The following is a 26,188-nucleotide window of genomic DNA, read 5'->3' on the forward strand; positions in this document are numbered from 1 at the left end:
TCGCAACACACCTGTATTTCAGTCGCCAGCCCCAAGTTGTCACCCACACACTGTCCCTGGCTGTCAGTCACTAATAAATCCGCTCTGTGACCACCATTGCAGGACCATAGCGGCACATGCGCACTGCATCTTCCACGCATGCGCAGTAGAGAAAGCTTAGGCTATTTGCGAAAACATTGGCATTTTGTATATCTCTGAATTGGGCCCTAAGACAATTTCAGTCCTTTCCAAGCTGTAAGACCCCCTCCAGCCTTGATCAGTGGCCTAAATAATACAAGAATAAGTGATTTCTAATCTCCTGTATGTATACATGCATGCATGAAATCCTAACATCAGACATGATCTAAATCATATTCTTGCAAGGTAGGTACCCACTCTTACAAGCCAATATTACTTTTGTCAGTATCCCACACTTCATATACTTCAGCAGAGATGTAAAATGTATATTTGTGCTCAATCCCTTCACTACTGAAACAAAATGTAAGATTTGGCCTTGTTACTCAATACAGGGTAGAATAAACAGATTTACCTCCCAGGAGGTTGGATATTTTTCATGCCTGTCCAATAGTAGTTTCCCATTTACACTTTAAAGCCTTAGAAACATCAATTCACTTATTTTATATATTTTTTTTTTTAACAGCGGGTTTCTGTTCCTGGGTTTAACAGTAACCGTTAACAAGCACATAAATGAAAATGGGGTTTTGCATGTCTTAATATATATGTATATTATTTTAGCATCCTAACTGATGTACAGTATTTATCCTTGCAGTTCTTTCTGGATGCCAAAAATGGGGCTTCTGTTTTAGCTGCAGCCATGTTAGGTTCCTATAAGGTCTGGCACATTTTGTGTTTAGATATCTGTTTGGCACTAGAGATATATATACTCTTCCTTTGATGTGGTAGTGCAGGCCTGGATCAACACTAGTATCCTGAATATTTTGCAACAGTTAAGTATTTCTCTAAAGCTCTTCTATGGGGCAATCCTAACATTTCCCAATTGATGTCATTTCCTCACTTTCATGTAATGCATCTAAGGTGGCGTGAAATATGTTGAGCATGTATTTATTGATGGTGCTAACTTTGCTCTTTTTTTTTTACAGTGTTAAGATACAAAACATTCAACTTAATTACATTTTTGTAGGAATTTACAATTCAAGCATGCTGCTAGGACACATTTTACTTATCTACAGCTCTTAGTGGAATTTGTATCTTTGGAAGGAACCCAATTAGTCTAAAACCCTCACACATATATGCCCTCTTGCAGAACTAAGCTACATGGCACATTTGAAAGCAGTAAATGGCAAAAAGACAAGCTTATTACAGGAAGGTAACTGGGATGATGACCTCTCTTGCATCACTGTCTGCAAAGATGCATTAATAGAGTACTAGATTATTCTTAGGGGTTTATGTATCAAGCAGTAAAAAGAGTGGAGAAATGGACCAGTGGCGAAGTTGCCCATAGCAACTAAGACTGGATCCTCTCATGTCACACTGATGCTTTGTGTCTATCTGGATTTTCGGGACCTGCAGCTGTTGTGAAGTCCACTTTTGATGGCATTAATGATTCATCCATATTCCTGTAGAAAAGAGATCATTTTAAGTGTTTTGCTCTGGGCGCTGTTTTCTATTTTTCCCATTACTAGAATGTAATCCCGATAAAGGCCAGGCTGCAATTCTTTCCGAGAGCCACCATCAGAGCTACCAGTATGTTTGTGATGGTCGTGGGATATGTTCAGAGGCTACACAGTAGGCACATAAAATGGAAATTATGTCCCAGATGGAAGAAGCCAAAGAGGATGTTGTGCAATTGGTATGTGAAGGTAGACATTCTATATATGTATGTCAAGAAATGTCCTTCTATAATCTTGACAACGGAACTTTCAGATACTATGCAGAAATGCATTACATTTCTTTACAATTTTTACAAACTGATTGAGTCACCTGAGATGTAACACGATCCAATATTCTCCTGCCTGCTGGTCTACCAGAAAGAGCATGTTATCTTCTGAGAAGCAGGCACTATGGAAATCATGTTTTTCTCCAAAAAGTGCTTGTATGCTGTTTTCGCACTGCGCTTGAGCCAAAACTGAGCATATGCATTTTGAGTTCATCTCCACTTATGACTGTAGCTGGGCAGCCACTACAAGGACTGTTAGACACAGCGTCTAACAGTCCTTTTGGTGGCTGCCCATTTACAGTCATTAGTGAATATCTTGGCTGTCTTCCCTCTTCTCCACAAAAGGGACTAAAAAGACACTTATATGAATTACACGGATAGTATCTGGTATATTATCTGCCGGGATAAGTTCAGGCTTCCTTTACTTCTTGCCTTGTAGAAGAAGCAGACAATAGTTTTTTTTCATTCATCCTGGGCCTGATGCAGAGTTGGCTGGAAATATTTCATTCCAAGCTATGGAAAAATGTGTATATACAGGCACATATGCAGAGTTGTATGCATTTTACAGTGCGTCCAACCCCTAAATGTACACTTGTTTGGATACTAGTCATCATCCTGAGTGAGCAGCTACCCATTACTATCTGCCAAATGTATGTCTGGAAGCATATCCAGCTATGTCTTCTCATGTGCTGCCTCGTCCTTATGACATCAGCCACACAGGTCAAGCTCTGCGACACCTCACACTTTTCAAAATTAAGTGACCTGTTTACCTCCAGTAGTAGAGAACGGATTCCGGTTGCATGCCTTTTCCATGTGGAAAATGTAAACTGAAGTGACAACAGAATCTTAGAGACCCTCTCCACCTAGTAATTCTGTTTAAAAATCTCTCCCTGCTGTAATATAGCTCAGCTGAAGAGACAGGAAAAAGACATGGACGGGAAGGCGCTCAACTTTCTGGGGGTGTCAACTATTTCCTGTCTGTACTTAGCTAAACAAGAATTAATACATCAGGGCTGCCACTGAGTCTGAGGAAAGAAAGCATTTAACAATTGTTTTTTTGTTTATTATTATTTTATGGAAGATGGGCCATGTTAGTATGGTGGAAATCCCATTTGTGTCTTTCCAGAAAGAGAAAAACATTGATTCCCTCACAAATTAGACATTATATACATAAGTAGAGGTTGCCCACACAAATATAACAAGGTGAGACATACAATCCTAAAGTAACTTGCTCATAGTGTTGGGAAAGAGCCAAACATAATACAATTACCATTAAACAACATGAACATACATGTATTAATTCTACAAACAGCAGAACATAAAATGTACTAGTAATGTCCATGGATCTAGAGAAGTTTGGTAACCTAAATCTTCCACATTTCCCATGTTTAATTAATAACTCAAACATAGAAAACAAATGTATTTGATATGAATATAGAAGTGACTACAGAAACTAAGGCAACTTTGGGATCAAGTATTTTCTCTAGTGTCAGACCTTTTGTACTCATTATTTCTTTCTTAGGTGCCACGAGCCTTAATGATTGGGCAGGACATTGGCTCCTATACAATGCTTCAGTATCGCAGAGCATATTTCAAACACAGAGATCACTGTAATGCCTGTGATGTTACTTAAATGTTCCAGAACCTGAAGAGAAAACCAAGATATATACAATGATAGAAAATTAGAAAAATGAATATGCACAAAATAATGATTGCAAAGACTAATTATTCTTATGTTTCTACAGAATAAAGGTGAATGTATTATATTAGTTATTGGAAATGATGGCCTGTCTGGTTACCTGGTTCCAGTAGTCCTGGCTTATTATAAAACTGCTGGCTGAAACTATTCCAGTACCCAGGAGCATCTGATCTTCTATTACGGTCAGAAACTTGCTCCTACCAGAAAAACATCATAAATTATTTATGTAGTAGTTACCAAAGCTTGAATGTCCATTCTCGTTGCTCTCAAATGGGCACAAGTTATTTCTGTGTATACATGTCTGCATCCTATATAAAAAATAAAATGGTACTTCTTTCCTTTGTGTGTTGCAGGACTTGTTTCTTTTGTCACAGGTTAGGAAATAGACAGGGTACGTACTTTGGGTCTGATTTAGAGATGAACGCAATGGCGATTATGTACGCAGATCGAGCGATTGTTTGCCATAGCGCATGCGTATATGTCGCACTGCACATGCGCTGCGATCGCATTGCAATTACAGACACACACAGGAATACATTGCACAGTGATTGACAGGTTGTTAGCATTTGGGGCTGGTAATAGGGGGGTGGTTAGAACAACACAGGCGTATCTGACCATTTAAACGCCATTACATGGGCGTGCATAAGTTAGCCCTTTGCGATCTTCTACGCAGCATGAGAGCTCTCTATGTGAGAGGAGTGCTGCTGAGTCTGTGGCTGGTCAGACCTGCCGCAAGGGCACACTGCCGCTTGATCTGTGTCGATGTTACCGATATTAATGCAGGTATGCATCATTGCGCGCAGGTAAGAAGGCAGCAGTGGGCGTCTTTATGCTTGGTGATCTTTGCAAAACAGCATATTTTCGGCTCTGCATTGCATAGGAAAACGCAGCTGCGATCGCATTTGCTTCCGTCTCTGAATCAGGCCCTATATACAAAGCATGAGTGAATAATTGATTTGTATGTTATACTGTGGGCATCAGCGGCTGGCTGGCAACTTTCAGCCTGGGGGGCAACACAAGCAAGTGGCCCTGGTGTTGATAACCCCGACTAGGGGTTGCACATAAAACACAATAGCCCTCACAGGAAAAAAATAAAACACATATTCATTGCCCATGCCGCCCTACAAAAGTCTGACCTGACAGACTCACACAGCAGAACAGAATAGAGAGAGGAGCTCCCAGTCTCCCCCTTGCCCTCAGCCACGGGCAGCACCAGCACACTGCAGCATCAGTGAGTAAGTCACTGCAGATCACAATGCACAGTACTAATCCCTGGAGAGGGTTAAAGTGAATGAAGATAAAGTACCAACCAATCAGCTCCTGACATTTTCCAAACACAGCCTATAAAATGACAGGAGCTAATTGGCTGGTACCATATCTCCATCCACTTTATCTTTCTAAGGCTTAGTACACAGACCCCCTTAGTGTCGATATTGCATGTGTGTGTGTGTGTGTGTGTATCCGCCTACTTACTTAGAATGGATTCGCTATTACCCTCTTCCCAAAACACACAACATTACAGCAAGAAAATATCCACAAGATAATTAACATTTAAAAACATACTGCACACATATATACACACTAGATTTAATGTCCGGCATTGCCTGCCTTTCTTTTTTTCTCTCTCTCTCTTCAAGGGAGGGTGAGGGCTGGGACACTGAGGCGGAGTTACAGCAAGGGTGAGGGCAGGGACCCTGAGAGGGGGGGATTACAAGGAGGGTGAGGGCAGGGACCCTGAGATGGGGGGATTACAAGGAGGGTGAGGGCAGGGACACTGAGGGGGGGTTACAGGGAGGTTGAGGGCAGGTACACCGAGGGGGGTTACAGGGAGGGTGAGGGCAGGGACACTGAGAGGGGCGGATTACAAGGAGGGTGAGGGCAGGGACACTGAGGGGGGGTTACAGGGAGGTTGAGGGCAGGCACACTGATGGGGGTTACAGGGGGGATTGTGGACAGGGAGACTGAGGGGGATTTACATTGAGTGCAGCCTATTAGGTGAGTTTGAGGGCACCAGGGGAAGCTACAAATTTAATTTAGGCGAATGACAGACCTTGTGGAATGTATGTGTGTATATATATATATATATATATATATATATATATATATAGACTGTGTATATAGACTATATATATATATATATATATATATATATATAAAATGTGCACTTCATTTTTAAGGGCCTCTCTAGTTGCGATGGCACTACGATTCCCATCACATCCAGTTGGCAAGTTGTGCTGGGACTTCCTGTCTCATCTCAGCTGGACAGGTAATCAGTAGCCTCATAATTGGACCCTGGACTTTTTACCTCCATGTAGGTCCAGGTGATTCTGGTTACCAGGGGGAGTCTCCGGAAATATGTGTCAGCGCAGCAGCTGCAGAGATCACTCACTGTATGCTGACAGTATGTGTAGAGCCAGACTGCGCGGGACAGCTGGAGTGTAGTGGAAGAGGAGGTGCCTTGGTCTCTCCCCTCATCCATTGGCGCCCTGGCCCCAGCTAAATCATTGTAGTCGTCATGGTGAAGATCTGCCCGAGTCCGACTCCTGGCCTGCGTTGCCCGCGGCCTGTGCGTGCGGACTGTGAAAGTGTGGAACCGATGCGCTGGTAAGGGGTGGTCCTGTGCATACCAGGACCACCCCTTGGTTTCAGCGATTGTATGGCAGCTAGGGCGACATGCACATGATGCTCCCCAGCTGCTAATTAGAAGGGCTTCATGGAAAATCAGTGCGGCAGACGGCCGCGCTGATTATCCTTGCTACACAAACTGAGTAGCCAGGGAGCATCCTCTGCATGTCTCCTGGCCGCCAGAAGTTTTTATGTATAAGAGCATAAGGCAACTGGCGGCCCCATAACGCTGAAATTATACCGGCCCGGGGGGCAGATGGCACCCTGCCCCCCGGCCCAGCCCGCCTCTGGTGGGCATAGTGTAAATAATCAGTGTACTTTCATTAACAGGACAACTCGCCTTTCTTGCTTTTTATTTTTCTATTCAGTACATAGTGGCCAATCTGGGCATTTGCATTAAAATATCCTGCACCCATCCATAGAAGAATGAATCCTCACCTCTGTGAGCTATTTGGAGTTGACAGATCCACAGATGCTTTTAGCACGGTGTCATATATAGGATTTCTCAGTAAATAAACCAAATCCAGGACCATTATACACATATCACGTACATGTGTTAAAGGCACAGAACAGCCATTTTGTCCTATAAAATGCCAAATGTAAATTAGAAGTGTACTCTCCTTTCTTTGCATTTAAGTTATAGATGTCACAATTGCTGAAGTATTTAGACAGAAGCTCACTTATGCATCATTGATCCTTGTGGAGAAACAATTTAAAGGGACATAGGACCTGATTCATCACGGATTGCAACTGCAACAGCGTAAGAAGACTGGTTGATGGTGCGTACTGAGCATGCGTATGCCTCTCAGAGTGCATGTGTGAGTTAGTATTGCAATCACTCTGCGATCACTCATGCAGAGAAAAAGTCATCGCAATGTGAGTGATGGGAGGTCAGCGTTTGTGGGGTGGTGACATGGGAATGGTCGGAGAAACGCAGGTGTGCCTGTCTATTAGCACCGTTGCAGGGGCAGGAATAATTTAGCCACTGTGACGGCATACGCAGTTTGAGTACGGAATCTGTACGAATCTGGTTCGATGCCCGGCAGCGCCTGGCCAACAGATGAGCAGAGCCCGGCAGCGGAAGCCCGACAGCTCTGGAAATCCAGATCGTCGCTAAGGTAAGTATATACTAACCTAACCCCCTAACCCTCCTTAGGGGTGCCTAACCCTAACCTCCCTCCCAAGTGCCTAACCCTAATCCCCCCTGTAAGTGCCTAACCCCCCCTTCCCCGCTGCCTAAACTTAAGTCCCACGGGGGGGGTGCCTAACCCTAAGTCTCCCCCGGGGGTGCCTAACTCTAACCCTAAGTCCCCCCCGGGTGCCCTAAACCTAACCCTCCCCGGTTTCCCGATTGTATACCTTGAGTACTCACTGCGTGCAACGAGGTTCTAAGTAAGGGCAGACCTGCTGTAATTCACCGTGAGGGGCCGATATTACTCTATGTTCCAGATGTATATGCAGGACTGCAAGGTATTTCGGATGTCAGATAACGGTAGTGGGCATCTCTATGCTGGCTGTGTGACTGCTTTACGATTGCATTCATCAGCATATTTGCGCAGCAGACCTCCGTGCATAATCGCAGCTGCGATCGCAATAGCGAGCCGTAGTGAATCAGGCTCATAATAAAAAATATATAACCTTTGGGGATATGTTTACTATACAGTACTTTACTTTAAAAGGGCCATAATATTAAATTAAAAACACTGGTGCTTATATATATATATATATATATATATATATATATATATATATATATATATATATATATATATATATATATGGAAAAAATTCTGAGAGTGGCCTCATTCAAATTTAAAACTGCAGGTGCCCCAAAACAATCATAAGTTGTGCTAGCAAACAGCCAACTTGACAGCTATGTAATACTGAGAGCATCTTTGTGCCTGCCATCCACACAAACAGCATCCCAGTCAAGGGTGTAGCTATAGTAGGAGAGTGAGGCTGCTACGGGCACCCTCTCCCTGAGCCCAGGCTTTTCTATTTTCACCAGAGTGCTGCTGCAGGGTGTCTGGGCTCAGAGATGATCCAAGCTACAGCCATCTCTAGCTGCTGCCTGCATCCATTGTGATGTCACAATGCAGGTCACAGCCTTATATAAAGGATGCCCAGCTACTGGCAGCCATTTTGTTGTGACATTTTGCTACATTGATGCTCTGTGAGTAGTTCCTGCTTTATTTAGGTGACTTTGGATAACGACTACTGATATGAACATTGGATTATATCTCCCAATAAGGTTCTGAACAGCAACATTTTCAGAAAAATAATCTGAATAACATATTCAGGTAAGGACTTCTAACAAGTTTTGGCATGTCACCCTTACCCCTTCAGACACCTCCCTCTATTTTATCTATGGTTTTTAATTTAGAAACGATGGATAAAGCAAATTATTCATCTGATATGACACTGCATGACTTAAGATGTATATACACTTGCTCAATCCTCTGAGGATTTAGCTCCAGGCCAGATTGTTAACACAATCCTACTGGAGACCTGGACGCAGATTCAACACCCAATATTTGCCTATGCAGCTGTCCAATTTTGCAGCAAGTCTCAGACAGTAGGTACAGAGAATGGGGCTGCTATGGGGCCAGCCTGCCTTTGAGTGTTGCTGCAGGGTATCTGCTGTCACTGGCCCAGCTGTCTCTGCCTCCAGCTCTCTTAATTAACTGATGTATTAATGAATCATAGCCCTCTTATATACCATGTTGTATAAGAAACATTTAGGATTAGAGAGACTACATTATTTTGTTTTTATAATAATTTTTTTTTATAATGCTTACTATATGCTAATTACCATATATTTAATCCTGCATGTCAGCTAAGTAGGTAGATATTAGATTATTTACAATCAAAATTAATAAAAATTAATAAACTGCTAAATAATTTGCACAGGGGAGGGGAAGGCCTTTGGAAATTTTTCTATTGGGCCCCCATAGATCTTGCTACACCCCTGATCCCAGTAAACATCATACAGTACTATCTTTAAAGGAAAGGGGATTGTGGACAGAACTTCTGCACCAGCAGGTATGTTAAACTATAGTTAGTATTTGACCCCAAATTGAAAATCTAACCAATTAAATTTAATGGTAAGGTAGTAGGGGGTGCTGCCATAGCACAATAATGGAATGCTATTAGACAAAGGAAAAGAAAAGAATGTCCTCTTTGTTGGCGCACTGTTGAATTGGAATAAAAGATAACTTTTAATGTTGATATTAAAATAACAAAACTTTAATGAAGTGTAATATAAAGAAAAAAAATAAATTGTGGGTTAAAAATAAATGAAATAAAGATTGCTTGTGTCCTGTGACTCTGTTATTATCTTATTAAATGTATTAATTGATTGGTCCAATCGATTAATACATTTAATACTACGATAATAACAGACACACAGGACACAAGTAATCTTTATTTAATTTATTTTTAACCCACAATTTATTTTTTTTCTTTATATTACACTTCATTAAAGTTAAAGTTTTGTTACCACCATACACCAAGACTATATCCCATGATCACCATACAGCATCCCAGTGACTGCCATAATGTACAGACAGCATTCCATTGAATGTCATACAGTACATTGAGCATCAAGGTGATGCCATACAGAACATCGTAATGTACATAGCACCCCAGACTTGTAACTTGATCACTTCTGGATGACAAACTCATGGAACAGCACTCTGGTCATAACCCAAGTCCAACATACTGTGTGGAGACCAGCATGGGAGATCACCATACTTGAGTGACCCTTGTTGCCCAATTCCTGTTACATGTTGGACAAAACAAATTTAATACATCTACCTGTGAATCCTATGACCAATCCACCCTGCTAGTTATTGTAGTCTACATCAGTAATTAAGCAATTGTTTCCTATAGTTCAGTAAAATTAGCTAGTATTTTGGTATGTTATTATATAGATGTATGTTTTATCATAACTAGCCACTAGTATTCTGCAAGCTAGAGTATGAGAATGCCAAATTAAGTATCCCTGAGTTGGTTTAATTACAATTGTATTTTGATTGTTGGCATAAATAGTGTGTGTTTCTGTTAGTTTGAAAAAGGGATCTTCATATGTGCACTGTGTGTTTGGATGTTTATGTAATATTTCCCTCACCCCATTTATGAGAGGAGGAGTCAATTAAATATTGAGGAGGGGAGGTCTGGTTGGCTGGGACCCACTCTTCTAATCCCCAGAGGTGAATCCTCTAGCTGGTTGGTGACCAAGTAGACAGGACTTTCCTCTCTGTGAGGGAGATTCCCAGCTGCTGGACTTGGGGCATTTGTTCTCCTCCTGTCAGCAGGGCCAGATTAACAATGTGGTGGATGGAGCTACAGCTTAAGGCCTCCACATAAAAACAGGTCTATCATCATGTCAGCATGATGACCAGCTGCATCAAATATTCGGCCATATATCTTAACTATTAAAATGGTATTTCTATTTTTTTTTTCACAAAATGTTGCAACTTTTTTTTATGTATATAGGGAGACAGTGGGGCTGAGAGAGTAGGGGGTGGCCACACCCATACAGCACTGGTCACAGATTCTCCCCTTCTCAATATGAACCATTGAACATTTACAGCCCCAGGCCCATGTAGCCCTTAATGCAGCCCTGCCTGTCAGCCATGGTTAGCAAGGCTACTTATTCTTCAAAGGGGACAGGACAAGTGGTGACATTTCAGCTGGGGGGCAGAGACATTTACACACTACACAGTAAGTGCAGACTGAGTTATGCATTCTATTTGAATGGCTGCACATAGGGAAGTTCCACCACTGGGCAAGGTAAAAATATTATGTACAGTATATACATAATAAAAACACAAAGCAGTACACTAGGAATTACTGGTGAAGCTATGGCCAATCCGCCCATGCCCTCAGCAGTGAGTGTACAGGGGCCTAAGCCTAGTGTAGTTACCCCCTCAGCAGTGAGTGCTCATGGCTGCCCCCAGTATAGGTGCCCTCTCAGCAGTGAGTGCCCAGAGTGCTAACCGCAGTGTAGGGACTCTCTCAGCAGTTAGGCCAGTGTGCTGGCCCCAGTGTATGTACACATTCAGCAGTGAGTGTCCAAGGGGCTGGCCCCAGTGTAGGTACCACCTTTAACAGTGAGTGCTCAAGGGGATGAAGGCAGTATAAGTACCCCCGCATCAGTGAGTACCCATGGGGCTGTCCCCAGCTACACTAACAACAAGAGTCGCAACTTGTTCACACGTTTGCAGACACTACTGGAGTTGGATTACCAGGAGTAGAGGGCACCCAGCTCCAAAGCCTCAAAATTTGACCAAGTCCTGTAAGGGCAAAGAGGGGAACACATAAACTGCCAGCCTATACCCTATCGTACTTCCAGTCTGCCTGGCTATATACCCTGGTGTACTTCCAGGGGCCTGTAATACAATGCAATGAAAGATGCTGGAAGCCCTCACAGACAACCAGGTGGGTAAACACCCAGCAGTGCCCCAGACAGCAGCCCCCTAGGTGCATGCACAGCTAGGAATTCCACAAAGGCATTCACCCAGCAGCAGGAAATGCTTGGTGTCCACTGCTCGCAAACTCATGCCCGGTGATGAAAGAGAAGATGATCTCCGGCGGTCTGAAAGCAGGGGACGGGGAGCGACGGGTGACCTCTGCCGCAAATACTGAGAGGGGAAGCAGCCACCAATCCCAGCATCCACAGAATAGATCAACAGGCAATCAGTGTATGTGTGTGACCCCGGCTTTGAGACGCTGCCTGTGCTGCTCACCTCATATCCCTACTTTTTGGCACATGACGCCACTAGCAGGTAATCAAAGGAGGGTGAGTAGTGAATAAGTAAGGGGCGGACTGATCTTCGAAGCACAGCCATAGGTGACTGGTCCCTGGGGAGGGGTCAGCCACCATGAACAAATCATGTCGGTTTCAGCCAATAATATGCCAGGGCCGACTGGGTATGTTGGGTCACATATTTAATAAAAAAAAAAAAACAGTAACCCCCAGAAATGTTTAAAAAAAAAAACATCCTGTAACAAACATGAGGATTGGTCTGCGATGTCCATCCCTAAGACAGGGATAGGCCACAGTGTATGAGTAAATACACAGTACGCACAAGTGGCAAAGGCAGGTAGAGCTTAAAGGTTGGAATAAGTCATAACAAATTAGCAAGACCATGGTGTGTGGGAAAATCTTTCTTAGGACTGGAAGGATAGGAAGGCAACTACACTTCACCAAGCCCCAATTAACATACAGGAGCTATGAATTTCATGAATTTGATTTCCTCTCTAACCTTAAAATAAACTATTCCAAATCTATAGCGGTTAACCTCACGGTCCCCCCTTCTGCAGTGGATAACCTGAGCTTCCTTCTCTTTCTCCTGGTACTGTTCTAGCATTAAGAATCTGGGAATCATGTTGAACCTGGATCTGTCCCACATTTATGCAGATAACTAGATTTGCTTCGTGGAGAGATTCGTGACAGGCATTGTGGTAAGTTCTCGTGGCTGGGTAGGACGGGTATAATTAAAATGAATGTACTACCGATAATCCTTTACTAGCTCCAAGCCCTTCCGGTTCACATCCCCAGAGGCTGGTTTCTTAGCATCCACTATATGGTGAAAGATTTTGTTTGGGCAGTAAAAAGACCACACTTTTGATACAATGTGCTTTACCTTTGTAGACATTTAGGGGATTTCCAACTCCCCCACTTTACCACTTATTAGGAAGCAGTGATCCTCAGCAGGGATCTCGAATGGACCAGGCCAGCATCAGATAGTGGGTTGAAATAAAGAATCAAGGGCTACCTGTCCACTAAGTTGACTTAGTCCAAGGAAACTTGGTCTTTACCTACTTCCGAGATTTGGAGATATCGCCCCATTAAACACTTTTTATTATATAGATCAGTCCAGGAAGCTTCCCATAGACCCCTGACCTCTTTCAAGTTGCTATGCCATCCCCAGCCAGCCCACAGCACTTTCTCTCCACTAGCTACAAACTGCTTAGAATACTTTTTCTACTCTACCTCATTTCCGGCGGTTCCTGCTACCTGCTGGAGATGTACCTCGACAGTCGGCTCTCCACTCCATATCTGGTGGGACTGTGCAGCCCTATTGGGATTTGGTGCTTTCCCTATGCAAAGAGATTCTAGGGCCTTGAAGTTAGTACTTACCCTGTTTTTTGGCTTTTAAGTAAGATTTGTGGTCTGATGTCAACCTACAAGAAGTCGTTTCTTAAACATCTCAATAGTGTGGCCAAGGCCACACTATTACCGGTTGGATCCGCGATGCCACCTACCATTATAGAATGGTTTTCTAGACTGGACTATTATATGGCTATGGATGATCTTTTGTTGTCAGGAGCTGATAAATTTAATGAGTTTAGTGCCATTTGGGGACCCTGGCTTGTGTTTAACCACTTAACTGGTTTTTGTTTTTATTTTGTTATTTTTTATTTGTTTTTCAAAAACCACTCAGCAATTGGTTTTTTTTTATGATTGAATTAGGTCAAGAACATCTATTTAAAACTTATCCAACACAAATGTATTAAAAAAAAAAAATAATACAAATTATATATATATATATATATATATATAAATATATATATATATATATATATATATGTATATATATATATATTTATTATGTTATTTTTTTTAAACACATAACATTAATATAATTTTTTTAAATACTGACCGGCGATATATCGGAATATCGATAATTGGGACATTGTGACTTTACATTTCCCAGAAGCTGCACCTCCCTGCAGCCGCCAGGTATACACAGGGGGCTGAGGGCTGTTCCTTTACTTTTCCCTGGTGGCTGCTTCTCTCTACACCTACCGGGTGTGGGGTACTGCCGGTCAGCAGCGATCGGCAGCACGACTGACACTGGAGGAGGGTGCAGGGATGCAATGGGGTCGGGGGGTCTCTCTGCCAGTGGGCGTTTCTGACTGGTCGCATTGTGTGTGACCATGTCAGGTAACACACAGCCTGGCGTGGTCGCCGTTTAAGAGACCCACACTTATTCCAACCTATTCCAAGTTGGTCAGTAAAAGCCTAATTATCAAGACACTTGGCTTAATTTTATCTCGGATAGATCCCCTCTCCCCTCTTCCCCCCACCCTCCCCCCCGATACAAAACCTTTTCTCTCTTTTCCTTTCTCTCCTCTCTTAAAATCATACATGTTTGCACTGTTCTTTGGTACCCAATATGTTTCCTAATCCACTGAGTTGATGTGTTGCTCCCTAAATACTGTTTTTTATTTCTTTTGTGCATTAATAAAACTGCTGGTGGTACCCTGTCTTACCAATGCCCATGAATAAATATTTATTGCAGTAAAAAAACATACAGGTGCTGACCAGAGATACAGCAATACTGCAAGTCTAATGTTAAACATATATATGACACTTATTATAGTAGTAACCACCAATATTACATGACTTACCTAAAATCTCTAGTAGCATTTCTACGTAGGTAAATGGAGAGTGGATATTTATATGGAAGTGCAGAGTTTTTAACACTGTAAGTTCAGATTTCAGTATCTCCTCCTTATTACAGGTGTAACCTGCTGATGTCAGAAACTGCATTATTGTGTTATTATTGATTATCTGTAAATAATAAAATAGTTTAGGTCACAGACATGCAGCTGTTTTAGGATGTCACCATCTTGTAGTAAGAGGTCTATACAAGTACATATTTATGAAGACATTAGTGGCAAAGCATGCCGAAGTGACAGCTATCTCATCCAACTGCTGCTCTGTAGCAAACAGGACTTTCCCTAAAATGACCACACATTTCCTGTCTATAGAAGAAGTACATTAACTACAAAGCAATGCTGATACAAACATAACTTACATGGTAGTGGAAGTGCAGCTTGCTTGTTATTTGGATACAGGATGCAATGCGTAGTATGAACATTTCACATAGACTAGCTTTTACTAATCTCCATGTCTTCGCCTGTGCTGTTTCCATTATGTTCAAGCTTTCTACACTGGATTTATAAAGCTCCTCTACATGGAAAATCATAAACCTGAAACAAATTAGTGTCACTACATGAGAAAGATTCCAGTGTCAGTGAGATATATGGAGCCTTATCTACAATTTGACATTTGTTGTGCACAATACATATGTAGAATGTTTCTATGTTAAGTTGGACGTATTTCTGACTCAAAAACATTAGCCTTTGTGGCAGGCTTACATAAGGTATACAAGTGTGTATACATACACTTACTGAGAACGTAAAGCATACTTGAATGTAAGTGAAATAGTGGTGATCTCCCTGAGGCCAGGCTGGGTGGGCGCAACACTGTGATGATGATATCACTCTTTACGGAATCGGTATGATTGGAATCCCGACAGCGGCTGCCAGACATGGGTGAAAATCCCAATCGTCCCTAAGGTAAGTATTGACTAACCTAATTCCCTCCCCTAAACCTCCCTTAGGGGTGCCTAACCCTAACCTTCCCCCCAGTACCTAACCCTAATCCCCCCTCTAAGTGCCTAAACCTAACCCTCCCTTCCCCGCCGCCTAAATAAGTCCCCAAGGGGTGCCTAGCCCTAACCCCCCCAGGAACCCTAAACCTAACCTTCCCCCCACGCGGCTATCCGCGCTCGGCGTCCCTTCGATCGGGATGGCGGGCGCCGGTCTCCGTTAAAATGATAGGCGTCTAGATTTAGACGCCTGTCATTTAACCCTCGCTGGGATTAAGCAGTCGGGAAGCCGGCTGTTGGGATTAGGTCCGCCGTCTTCCCGACTGCATACCCTCTATGGAGGAAACACTGATTTGAAAAATAAGTTGGATGTGTGCTACAAGAAAATGTCTGCCATTCTCCAGCACTCTGATGGCTACATGAGTGGCTTTGTGATGAATGTGATATGTGTCCAATTTACTGGAGATGTGTGCTCCATTACAAGGCACCTATGTTGCATTACAGGGGATTTGTGCGGGATTAAAGCAAATCTATACTATGCTTCGTAACAGGAATGTATGATGAATTGCATAACCTGGTGGAAGGTATAGAGGTAGATGGGGTAATTTAAGATGCTAGAAAATGTAAATTAGATTGCGGAATAATTTTAATGCACAGTTGGAGGTAAGTCAATATTCGAACACGTCTCTCAGACAGAGCAGTACGTGGCCTCTTCAGCGCTGCGCGCATAGGTGTTGCATTCACAATCTCGCTAAAATGCCTTTGCAAATGTTGCCAAGTATATTTACTACTAATTCTGTCAAGTATGTGGCTTGACAGTTTTAGTAGTAAATATTATAGTTTAATCACACAATTTAATAATGTAATGACATTATTATCTACACAAGAGAGAATATTTACTGCTATAAATAAATGCGGAAATTGCCTTTTCCATATGAAATGTACTTTAAATCAAGCACCCTCACATCTATTATTCATAACAAAGATTTAAAATAGTTGTCTAATTATTTAAAATCTTTGATAACACACATATGTTGCATAATCCACAAGCGGCCCATTTATAAAAAGGTCTTCCCTATCTAATAAGGGCTACCGTCATACTACTGCCTACTCTGGCAACAGTTTCCCATGGGGAAGCATGTTTAAGATGTGCCGCCAATGTCCTCCTTTCACTATTGCCATTTTAAAATCATTATAATAACAGAGGATATTTATTGAAAAAAATGCTGTATTTCTTTAGGCAGAATCTCAGAACAGGACACAAACCCACAATATTAATAAAATATTTGTTTTATATAATTTTATATCAAACATTTATCATTATTATTACTATTATTTTTTTTTACAAGGCGAACTGGAAGCCCAGAGCAGAGTCATGTACTGATCAAACCAAAACTGTTTGATCTCCAACTCTAGCCCGGGGAAGTGCAGCAACTCGACGTGGCATCGATTCTACAAGTGGATGGAAGACCTCTGGAGAGATGTTGACCCATGCCGTCTGGATAGCTTCCCACAGCTCTGTGATATTTGTAGGTGCAGGATCTTGTGTGCGAATGGACCTCTCCATCACGTCCCAAAAATGCTTGATTGGGTTCATGTTGGGAGAAAGTGGCAGCCACACCATTCATCTGAACTCTCCAGAATGCTACTCAAATTTATTCTGGACAACTTGGGACTGACAACACGGCGCATTATCCTGATTAAATATTCCATTGTAGTGGGGGCACATGAAGTACATGAAGGGCTGAAAATGCTCACCAAGATATTCGACGATGCATGTTAAGGAGGACCAGTGGACCCAACCCATGCCATGTGAACACATCCCACACCATTATGGAACCACCACCAGCCTGCACGATGCCTTGTTGACAACTGGGGTCCATGGCCTCATGGGATCTGCGCCACACCCATATACCATCAAATCTGGTTCACATTTCACAAATACCAGAACAGGAATGAGTAGGTTTCCTAAAAGACACCTTTGCTTTTCTTAAAAGAAAACTGTCCAGAGAAACATTGAACTCCTCTTACCTCTGCCAGCCATTATCTCCGGGCAGCTGAGGATCACGATCCTTGGTACTGTAAGTTGCAGCAATAACAGGTTTTTTTTATAACTGCAATATGCGGTGCTAGAAAATCACTATTATCACTACATATGATAAATAGGGGATGAACTGTGACAAGGGACTTATATAACAAGGGACTTATATAATATTTACAACTAACTAGCTAATTAGCTAACTAACTGTACCTGTCTAATAATTCCACTGCCTGGTACTTAGTAGAGCTGTCCTGACGCCAATGCTCTGACAATAAGAAGACCAGTTCTGCAATATAAAACATTATTATTATTTATTTAGACAACGCAGTGAAGGAATATTTGTCTCATTAGAGCCTACAGTCTAAATTTCTTAATACCAAATTCACACAGACACACGGGTTAATTTGTAGAATCTAAATAACCTGCCATTATGTGTGGAAGCAGGAGCAAACGCAGGAGATTATATATATATATAACACGCATAGGTTGCACCACCGAACATTACATCAGCCCTATGGAGGAGCAGATTATCCATCTGAACAGGGCCATCTATTACACGCCCGCTTCTGGTTAGCCATCCTGTTACCATCCTGAAATGCCCACAAATTTGCCCCTCTCTATGTCCAAATTGGTTCTGCGGCTCCTAATAGTAACCATCGGGACGCATAAGGAGACTGAAAACATTGGCCGCTTCTGTGTGGCATTGACACTGCGTACACTTTGGATTCAGGCTCATTATATGAACATTTTAACCATGTTGAAATTTGTGAATGTCGACATATTGCTTGTCAACCTAATGTCCATGTTGACATTCTAAATGTCGACTTTCATACCACACCTATAACATTAGTTTACTAGCTTTGCTATGCAGTATTAGGATGGTTTGGATAACCACCTGTCACTTCAAATTCCACTTTTTGTGTTACTTTCTTTGAAAGTATCAGCCATGAGCAAAGCAAGAAGCAAACACCAGCTGATGCAACCATGTTGTAGGCAGCTTAGGGCTCGATTCAGACCCACTTGCTAGAAGCGTTCGCTCGCTAGATGCGTATGCAAATTCAGCAAGGCAGGCAAAGGCATTAGCACGCCCACTATGTCTTAGCGTGTGATCGCATTGTGTATGGAGATGCCCACCAGCCTGTCTTAAGGCGCCCACGTACACACGTCATCTCCAGGAAGTGTATGCAACCATCTGTAACATCGGGTACCATCGGATGCGATCGCAGTACTTGTGGTTAACCATACCCTGCTGCAAGCATTGCGAGCGCTTCAGTGTAGATTTCAGCCAAGTGATGTGTACTATGCCGCTGCCACATAATTATGCACGTCTCTGAAACGTCGTTAAGGCTCTCAGGCACGCCTGCGTTCTCACCTCCACCCGCCCCGTTTTTAGCGGCCAGCCCCTGTCACCACCCACAAAAGGCTTCCTATGTCACTCACTCAGCCAGGCTGTTTGTGCGCAGCGAGCGAACGCTTCCTGATCCCTCGCACTGGTTCGCGCACGTGCACTGCGATGCGTATGCATGCGCAGAATGCAAACAATCAGCTCACTGCGTGCGACCGCATCTTAGCGAGCGGGTCTGAATCAGGCCCTTCATGGTAATTTCGGGGGGAGAGACAAATACTCTTTAGTGCTGCTGTTAAACTAGTAAAGTTGCAATGGATGATGGACTGTGTAAATTATTAGCACAATTATTACACAGAGCTGTAAGTCACCGTAGACTGCCCTTTTCCAACTAGACGAACTTTTGAAAAGATGCAAAGCCAGAAAATTGCAGCCCTTAAACTAAAGTGACAATCCGCTCGTGTATGCGGAGCGTCTGTGCGTCTACATGTGGAACTCTGTCCCGCAGCTTCAGCCTTTATCAGTAGTATTGAGGCATGCACACATCCCCATGCTGGGTGCAAAAGATCTGTCTGACACAGGTGCCACGTCCGCACGCTGCTGTCGTCGCTTACACGGCCACGACACTCTGCATTTTCGCGTCCCAGTTACTGCCCATTTTACGTATAGAGTGGTCCAATCAAACCGTCTGTTCTCGGGATCTTCGTCCGTGAGCGTATGCCTGATTTCTGCGACCCTTGTGCGCTATGCTGAAATCCGCATGATGCGCCTGAAATGCTCAGGAATTGCTGAATGGGAATCCATTGTCTGCTGTATGGCATCACCCTATAGAGCAGTTTAGAGGACAGAGCAATCTCCCCTGTATTAGCCCCCTCCCTGAGCTGCTCTGACAGGCCCCCATGTCCGGATGTCACTTGGGCATTTGGCCGCTGCTGTGGCGTTGGAGGTAACCGGTTGAAGATACAGTAGATAGAGAATGCAGTGATTTCCTTTTCTATAAGCTGAGTACTGATTTCACATCGCATTCCGAGGGACGAGGGCACAACTAATTAATATTCTCCTAAGAAGATGAACGAAGCTATTAGGAGGAAGACAGAAGGCGTCACCTGTTAGTACACAGGGAGGCTAAGGAAGGAAACTAACGTCGGGTGACAGAGGAAGTGGATTAAAAACCAACGCTAATGTGTGCAGTCAGTGTCAAACTGATGAACTACAGCTCTCAGCATGCCTTGCCTGGCAATCCTTTGCCTTCACTCCCCATGCCAGAGGTTCCCAAACGCGGTCCTCAAGGCACCCCAACAGTCCAGGTTTTAGAGATAGCCATGGTTGAGCACAGGTGGTTAAATCAAATTGAAAGAGGCACTAATTAAGTCACCTGTAATCAAGCATGGCTATCCTTAAAACCTGGACTGTTAGGGTGCCTTTGGGAACCTCTCCCTATACCCATCACAAAGCTTATTATCTACCATCTGTATGTTTATACTGTAAAAACTTGGTAGTTCTGGTAGTTGGGATCACTGCACAGTGTTCTATGTATAACACCTGACAATATAATCCCCTCTTTAATATACAGGCAGTGTTAGTTTTGTGTGCGTAGGGATTTGTGTCTGGCAGCTCCACCTATATAATATTAGTGCACAAACGTCTTTCGGATTGTAGCGAGACTCATCTGACACTATATAAGATTATGACACATACTGTCCCGCGTTTCTATCGGCCTTTGGAAATACAGCTGTCTGGTGTCTCTGGGGCTGATTCAGATTTGGGAATAGAGTAATGGCGCCTTATACTACCAACGGATCGCTGCGTTCCTGCGATCCTACATGTTGGATTTCACTCATTTGCCAATCACGATAAAATTATGATCCTCTGACGGATCACGGAGAATCGATGGTCGCCAGTCAGCATTTCTGATTCCATCGCAGGATGCTGCGATCCGTCGGTAGGTGTGTGGGGGAAGTAAGATAGAGCAAGTAACTCTGTACCTGTACAAATCATGCTGCAATTCAAGGGGTGCAAATACAGGGTGCTGGACTATACATAAGACAGTAAAAAGGTCGACAGTATCTAGATCGGTTATGGGGACCCTATTGCCCGGGGGCCGTATAAGGCCCTCGGAATCATTTGGTCTGGCCCTCTGAGCTTTTTTCTGCTAGCCTCCTCTGGCTAGCAGGGTGCCTAGAATGGCACACTGCAACTAGAATCTATGCAGCAGTGCTGCCTGGAACTTCCTTAGGATGCTTCAGATGGTCACACCGCTGCCCTTCAGCTCCCCGGAGCATCCTCAGGATGTTTCGTGCATTGCTGTGATCACCGATGATTGTGGACACGCCCTCGTGTGACATCACACGAAGGGGGTTGGCCTGCACAGGGCCCGCAATAATGTTATATGTATCAAAATGGCCCTTGGCAGAAAAAAGGTTCCCCACCCCTGCCTTAAAGAAAGGTATTATTGGGGCCATAATAATAATAATAATAATAATAAAAATAATAATAATAAAACAAAGCATTTTATTGGCAAATATTAGCCTAATTACATCGGGTTTGCATACAAGTCTGAATCAGCCACATTATTTCTTTGATGTATTTTCTTTTCTTATATTACCATACAGGCCATGCAAAATTTTACACCTAATATTCAGTTTGGAACATGAAAAGACCTATACATCTGGTGACCCTTGTGGGTTTGTGTTTTAAACTTGAGGCTCCCAAGCTGTGTTGAGGCCACTCTGTCTTGCTAGCTATGGGCCTAACTCAGCTTGGATCGCAGTTGCTAATATGCACGCAATCGGCCAATAGTTGTGTACTGCGCATTTGTATGCATCGCAGTGCGTGTGCGCGAACCGGCCACTGCGATCGGGACTGCGATCGCAGAGACCACGCAGACCCATCGCTGAGTGATTGATAGAAAGTGATGAGGTGGTGGTTGGCAAAACACAGGCGTGCCAGTGCGGTTGAACGCCGTTGCAGGGGCGTCAATAAATTAGCCAATGCGATGCCTTATGCAGCTTTAGAACTCATAGCATGCGATGAAGTTAGCAATTTCTGAGTAAGGTCTGACCTTGTGCAAGTGTGCGTGAGGCTGCGATGGTACTTGATTGTACCGATGGTTTCGCAGTCTTGCTAAACATTACGGATGTGTGTAAGGTAAAGTGGGCGTCCTGACGTAGTGCTGCGGCAGCATAGCGATCGCAATGGATTAGCATACTATTGCAATTGAACTGCATGCGTAATCACTACAGCATTCGCAGTTGCGATCGGTAGTGAATTAGGCCCTATGTACGTACATAGCTTGCTGCCACTTTCATGTGACGTGACAGGACAAACACCTCAGATGAAGCAGAGCAAATGGACAGGGGAAAAGGTAGATAAACCTCTTCTGTAGACAATTTATATTGGGGGTCGGGGGTGGGATGGGGTAAGACAGAGCAAGCATTCATATATATTTATTATAATTTGTGGCTATGCTCTCATTACAACATTTTATAAATAAATACATGTTCCTAAAAGAAATATATCAATGTGGATTTCCATTATAAGGACTAGCATGACTATGACTGATGATTATACTTTTATCAATTTTTCTCATACTAAACATATAATTTATAGTTGAGTGCAAATGTCAACTAAACCTAAACTATAAGTAAATCTAACCTGGAAGTTACATGGTTATGCATGCTTTGCAATACAGATACATTTTGTGGGAAGATGTTCACCTCATGCATCAGCCATGTCACTACTTCCTAGGCAATTTCTGGGCTGAATACTGTTCTAGCCTACACAATGATTGTGTGTAATGTGACAGATGCACTTAAGAATTATGCTAAGGTATGAAGAATTTTATACTTATATTTGCAGATTATTATTTTTTTAAATTTTTTGCAATTGTACAACTGTATATAGAATACTCCTAACTTATCATGACTTACCTATAACTTTTGGTTGCTTAAAAGCACCAGCATACTCTGTCAAGTGTTCCAGAACAGTTTCATTGTCGTTAGCCAAGCCAATAAGAATATCTTCTATGACATCATAAGGGGCTATCCCAAATATTGTGCCAGGAGCATTTGAATCTCTTCTTTTTATTTTACCTGGAAAGTAATTCATCCTTGACCTGAAACAAATAATGCTGAAAAAAGTTGTTATATGTCCTACAGGAAGATTAAAGGAGCATTTTATGCTGTCACAACACTCTGCCATGTGCAACAATTTGGAACTATTAATGTGACCTGAATTAGAAAATGACTGAGTGTTCAGTAGTATTTCAGAATATTTTGACCGTTTGCTTAGGCCAGTTACATAGACAAATGCAGAGGGGAGGGTCCTCCCCTTCCCCCAGCTAGCATGTTAAACCATAAGCAAAATAGCAGTAAAATATAATACTATTTTAATAGAGCTACAGCCCCAACAAGCAGTATAAGGGATGGAACGGAGCTGCTGTGAATGCCCTGTGCTAGATGTCTGATTCTGGGTACTCACTCACTGGACCAGAGAACAGCTGGCAGCATGAAGAGACTGGCATCTAAACATGAGGTAGTCAAATGCGTGCTTAGAAACCTCAGCTCTATTTCCTACTGGTTATATTTTGTGTATTTATTATGGGATGTTTAACCTTTTCCTGACATTTGTTATTTATATGAGATCATTATAAATCAATCTCTGTTGGCAATATTATATAGTGTGAAAGAACTACCAAATGTGATCCGGTTGTTGACATAACAGATTTTCCATTAAGTGTGGTTTTAAGTATATATGAGAGGATAGTACTGAGGCATCATAATTTAATTTCTGTGAATAGCATCAAGTGGCTGGTGAGAAAAGGACTTAGGGGGTCATTCAGACCCGCTCGTGAGCAAAGGACGCTCGCAAGCGGGTCGATGTTGGGCGAATGCGCACGACGGAGGGAGCTCCGTCATGCGCATGCGCGAGACCCGGCGAGCGACGAGGAATACGTCGCTCGGGGTCTCGCACCAAAGGAGGCGTGCAGTCGATGGTGAGTGGCAGCACGCCCCCTTTGGTGGGCATGGCTGCCAGACGGAGGCGTTCCCATGGGAACGCCTCCGTCTGGCAGCCACGCCCACCAAAGGGGGCGTGCTGTCGATGGTGAGTGACAGCATGCCCCCTTTGGTGGGCGTGGCTGCCAGACGGAGGCGTTCCCATGGGAATGCCTACCGTCTGAGTCTGGCCCCACTGACATCAGTAGTGATGTCAGTGGGAGTGATTTTGGCTCTGATAGACGCAAAATCACTCCAGGGCTTGTGGCAGCGAGACCCTACCGCAGGGTCTAATCGCAAGCCCGATGGTCGCGATGGTCTTTAACCATCGCGACCATCATCATGGACGCTCGCATAAGCTGTGGGTGGTAACCCACAGCTATGCGAGCGTCCAAAAGGCCGCTCCACATTTACATAGGACGGCCTGGATTCAGAGCGAGCGCTCTGGTCAGAGCGTTCAGCTCTGAATGAGGCCCTTAGAGCATTATACTTACATATTGGTAAGTATAGATATATCATAAATCCACTTTACTATGCAATACAAAAGTATCATTCCATTCAAAGGGCTGTCTCCTAACTAACAGCCATGTGTTTGCATTTCGTGGTGTCTCATTTGTTAGATTTCAAAAATAGAGTAAATTATATACCTGAAATTTCCTTCTAGAAGAGCCATGTCAAAGTAGCATCCTCCCTGGATCCACATCAAGGAACATGAAAAGTTTAGGGGGCCAGATTCCAAACAGGGAGCGCGATCAGGAAGTGTGGTCAAAACCGCAATAGAGTTACAATCATTTTGTTTGTCAGATTTCAAGACATTTTCTTACCGTTCTAATAAAAAGCCCCCTCATGCCCCAGTCCTGTCCCCCCTCATGCACCTATATATGCCTCAGAGCACCCTCATTTCCATATATTTCAGTCTAGAACCCCCTCATGCCCCTTTATATGCCTCAGAGCCCCTCATGTTCCATTATATGCCAGAGCCCCCTCATGTCCTTATTTCTGCTCAGAGCACCCTCATAAAGTTTGTCTCTAAGGAGTCAATCCAGTTAGCTCCAAGTTTGCAAAAGTAAATTTGTTTAATGAAACTCAAATACATTGCACGAATGTGCGCTCCCCAGAAATGCGAGTGCATGGTACTTGAGAGAAAAGTTTGAAAAAGTGGGGAGACCATCCTGGATACAAAAGAAAGTGAAACATTTGTTAGCAGAATCATATAGAAGGCTGTTTGTGGGCATAAGGATAGTACTGGAGATTTAAAAACTGTGGGCCTGATTCAGTACTGATCGCAATTGCACAGGGAACGCAGCTGCGAATATATGCTAATGCTTGCCAAAGCTCAGCCGGCGTAAAGACGCCCATTACTGCTTTCTTACATCTGTCTAATGTCACTCCTCTGCATAAACATCGGTACCATTGTCGCACATTGCCCAGTCACGCAGCATTTAGAACAGGTATGACCAGCCGCAGACACTAAATATTTTCGCAGGCAGAGAGCTCTCATGCTGCGTATACAATCACAGTGGATAATTTATGCACGCCAAAGAAATGGACAAACATACCGTTCTTCCAACCACTCTCCCATCACCGACCCCAAACGCTGACAGCCTGTCATTGATTTTGTAATGGATTCCTCTGCGCATCCGTAGTCGCAGGTCACGCGCAGTGCGACTTATGGGCACGCGTGATGGCAAACAATCGCTCAATCTGCGTCCGTAGTTGCACTTGTGATCAGTACTGAATCAGGCCCTGTGTTGTTTAATCTCAAACGTATTACAGAAAAATTTAAAGAAAGTAGCAAAAAAAGGTGATTTTGTGTTAATTTGAGGCCACTTTAAAGAAAAAAATATATATATGTAATTTTTTTTATAAAAAGCAATTATTTAAAAAAAAATAATAATACTTTAAATTAGGGATGTGCAGGCTCGGATAGGTTCGAGTTTGCACGTTGAGTTCGGATTTTTCCCTCCAAAAAAACGGAACTCAGAAAGAGGCTAAACGTCATCTTACATGGACGAACACCATCATTCCTGGACAAGTCCAGGAATGATGATGTTCGTCCATGTAAGATGACGTTTAGCCTCTTTCTGAGTTCCGTTTTTTTGGAGGGAAAAATCCGAAATCAACGTGCAAACTCGAACCTATCCGAGCCTGCACATCCCTACTTTAAATTTGGGGTGCCT

The 26,188-nt window shown here is 43.1% G+C and overlaps 1 protein-coding gene across 1 annotated transcript; it reads right to left on the reverse strand.

Moving 5' to 3' along the window:
* Nucleotides 1–3,431: 3,431 nt before the first annotated feature.
* On the reverse strand, nt 3,432–23,145 carry CNTD1 (cyclin N-terminal domain containing 1). The gene is made up of 7 exons (XM_088480850.1): nt 22,944–23,145; nt 17,880–17,955; nt 15,053–15,227; nt 14,643–14,805; nt 6,660–6,804; nt 3,697–3,793; nt 3,432–3,542 (listed from the first exon to the last, which is right to left on the reverse strand). Exons 1-7 carry the CDS (start codon nt 23,119–23,121, stop codon nt 3,432–3,434), a joined length of 945 nt encoding a protein of 314 aa, XP_088336976.1. The 5' UTR covers nt 23,122–23,145.
* Between the last annotated feature and the right edge of the window lie 3,043 nt (nt 23,146–26,188).

The sequence above is a fragment of the Taudactylus pleione genome, unplaced genomic scaffold (assembly GCF_031769625.1).
Source record: "Taudactylus pleione unplaced genomic scaffold, aTauple2 ptg000256l, whole genome shotgun sequence".
NCBI lineage: Eukaryota > Metazoa > Chordata > Amphibia > Anura > Myobatrachidae > Taudactylus > Taudactylus pleione.

What these genes read in the sequence shown, in the direction of transcription:
- CNTD1 (XM_088480850.1), bottom strand. Translation starts at nt 23,121, where the DNA reads ATGAATTACTTTCCAGGTAAAATAAAAAGAAGAGATTCAAATGCTCCT. An exon ending in TAAGCAACCAAAAGTTATAG is followed by an intron (nt 17,956 to 22,943) that starts GTAAGTCATGAT and finishes TTTATATTGCAG; the next exon opens with AACTGGTCTTCTTATTGTCA. An exon ending in ACTCCAAATAGCTCACAGAG is followed by an intron (nt 3,794 to 6,659) that starts GTGAGGATTCAT and finishes TTTTTCTGGTAG; the next exon opens with GAGCAAGTTTCTGACCGTAA.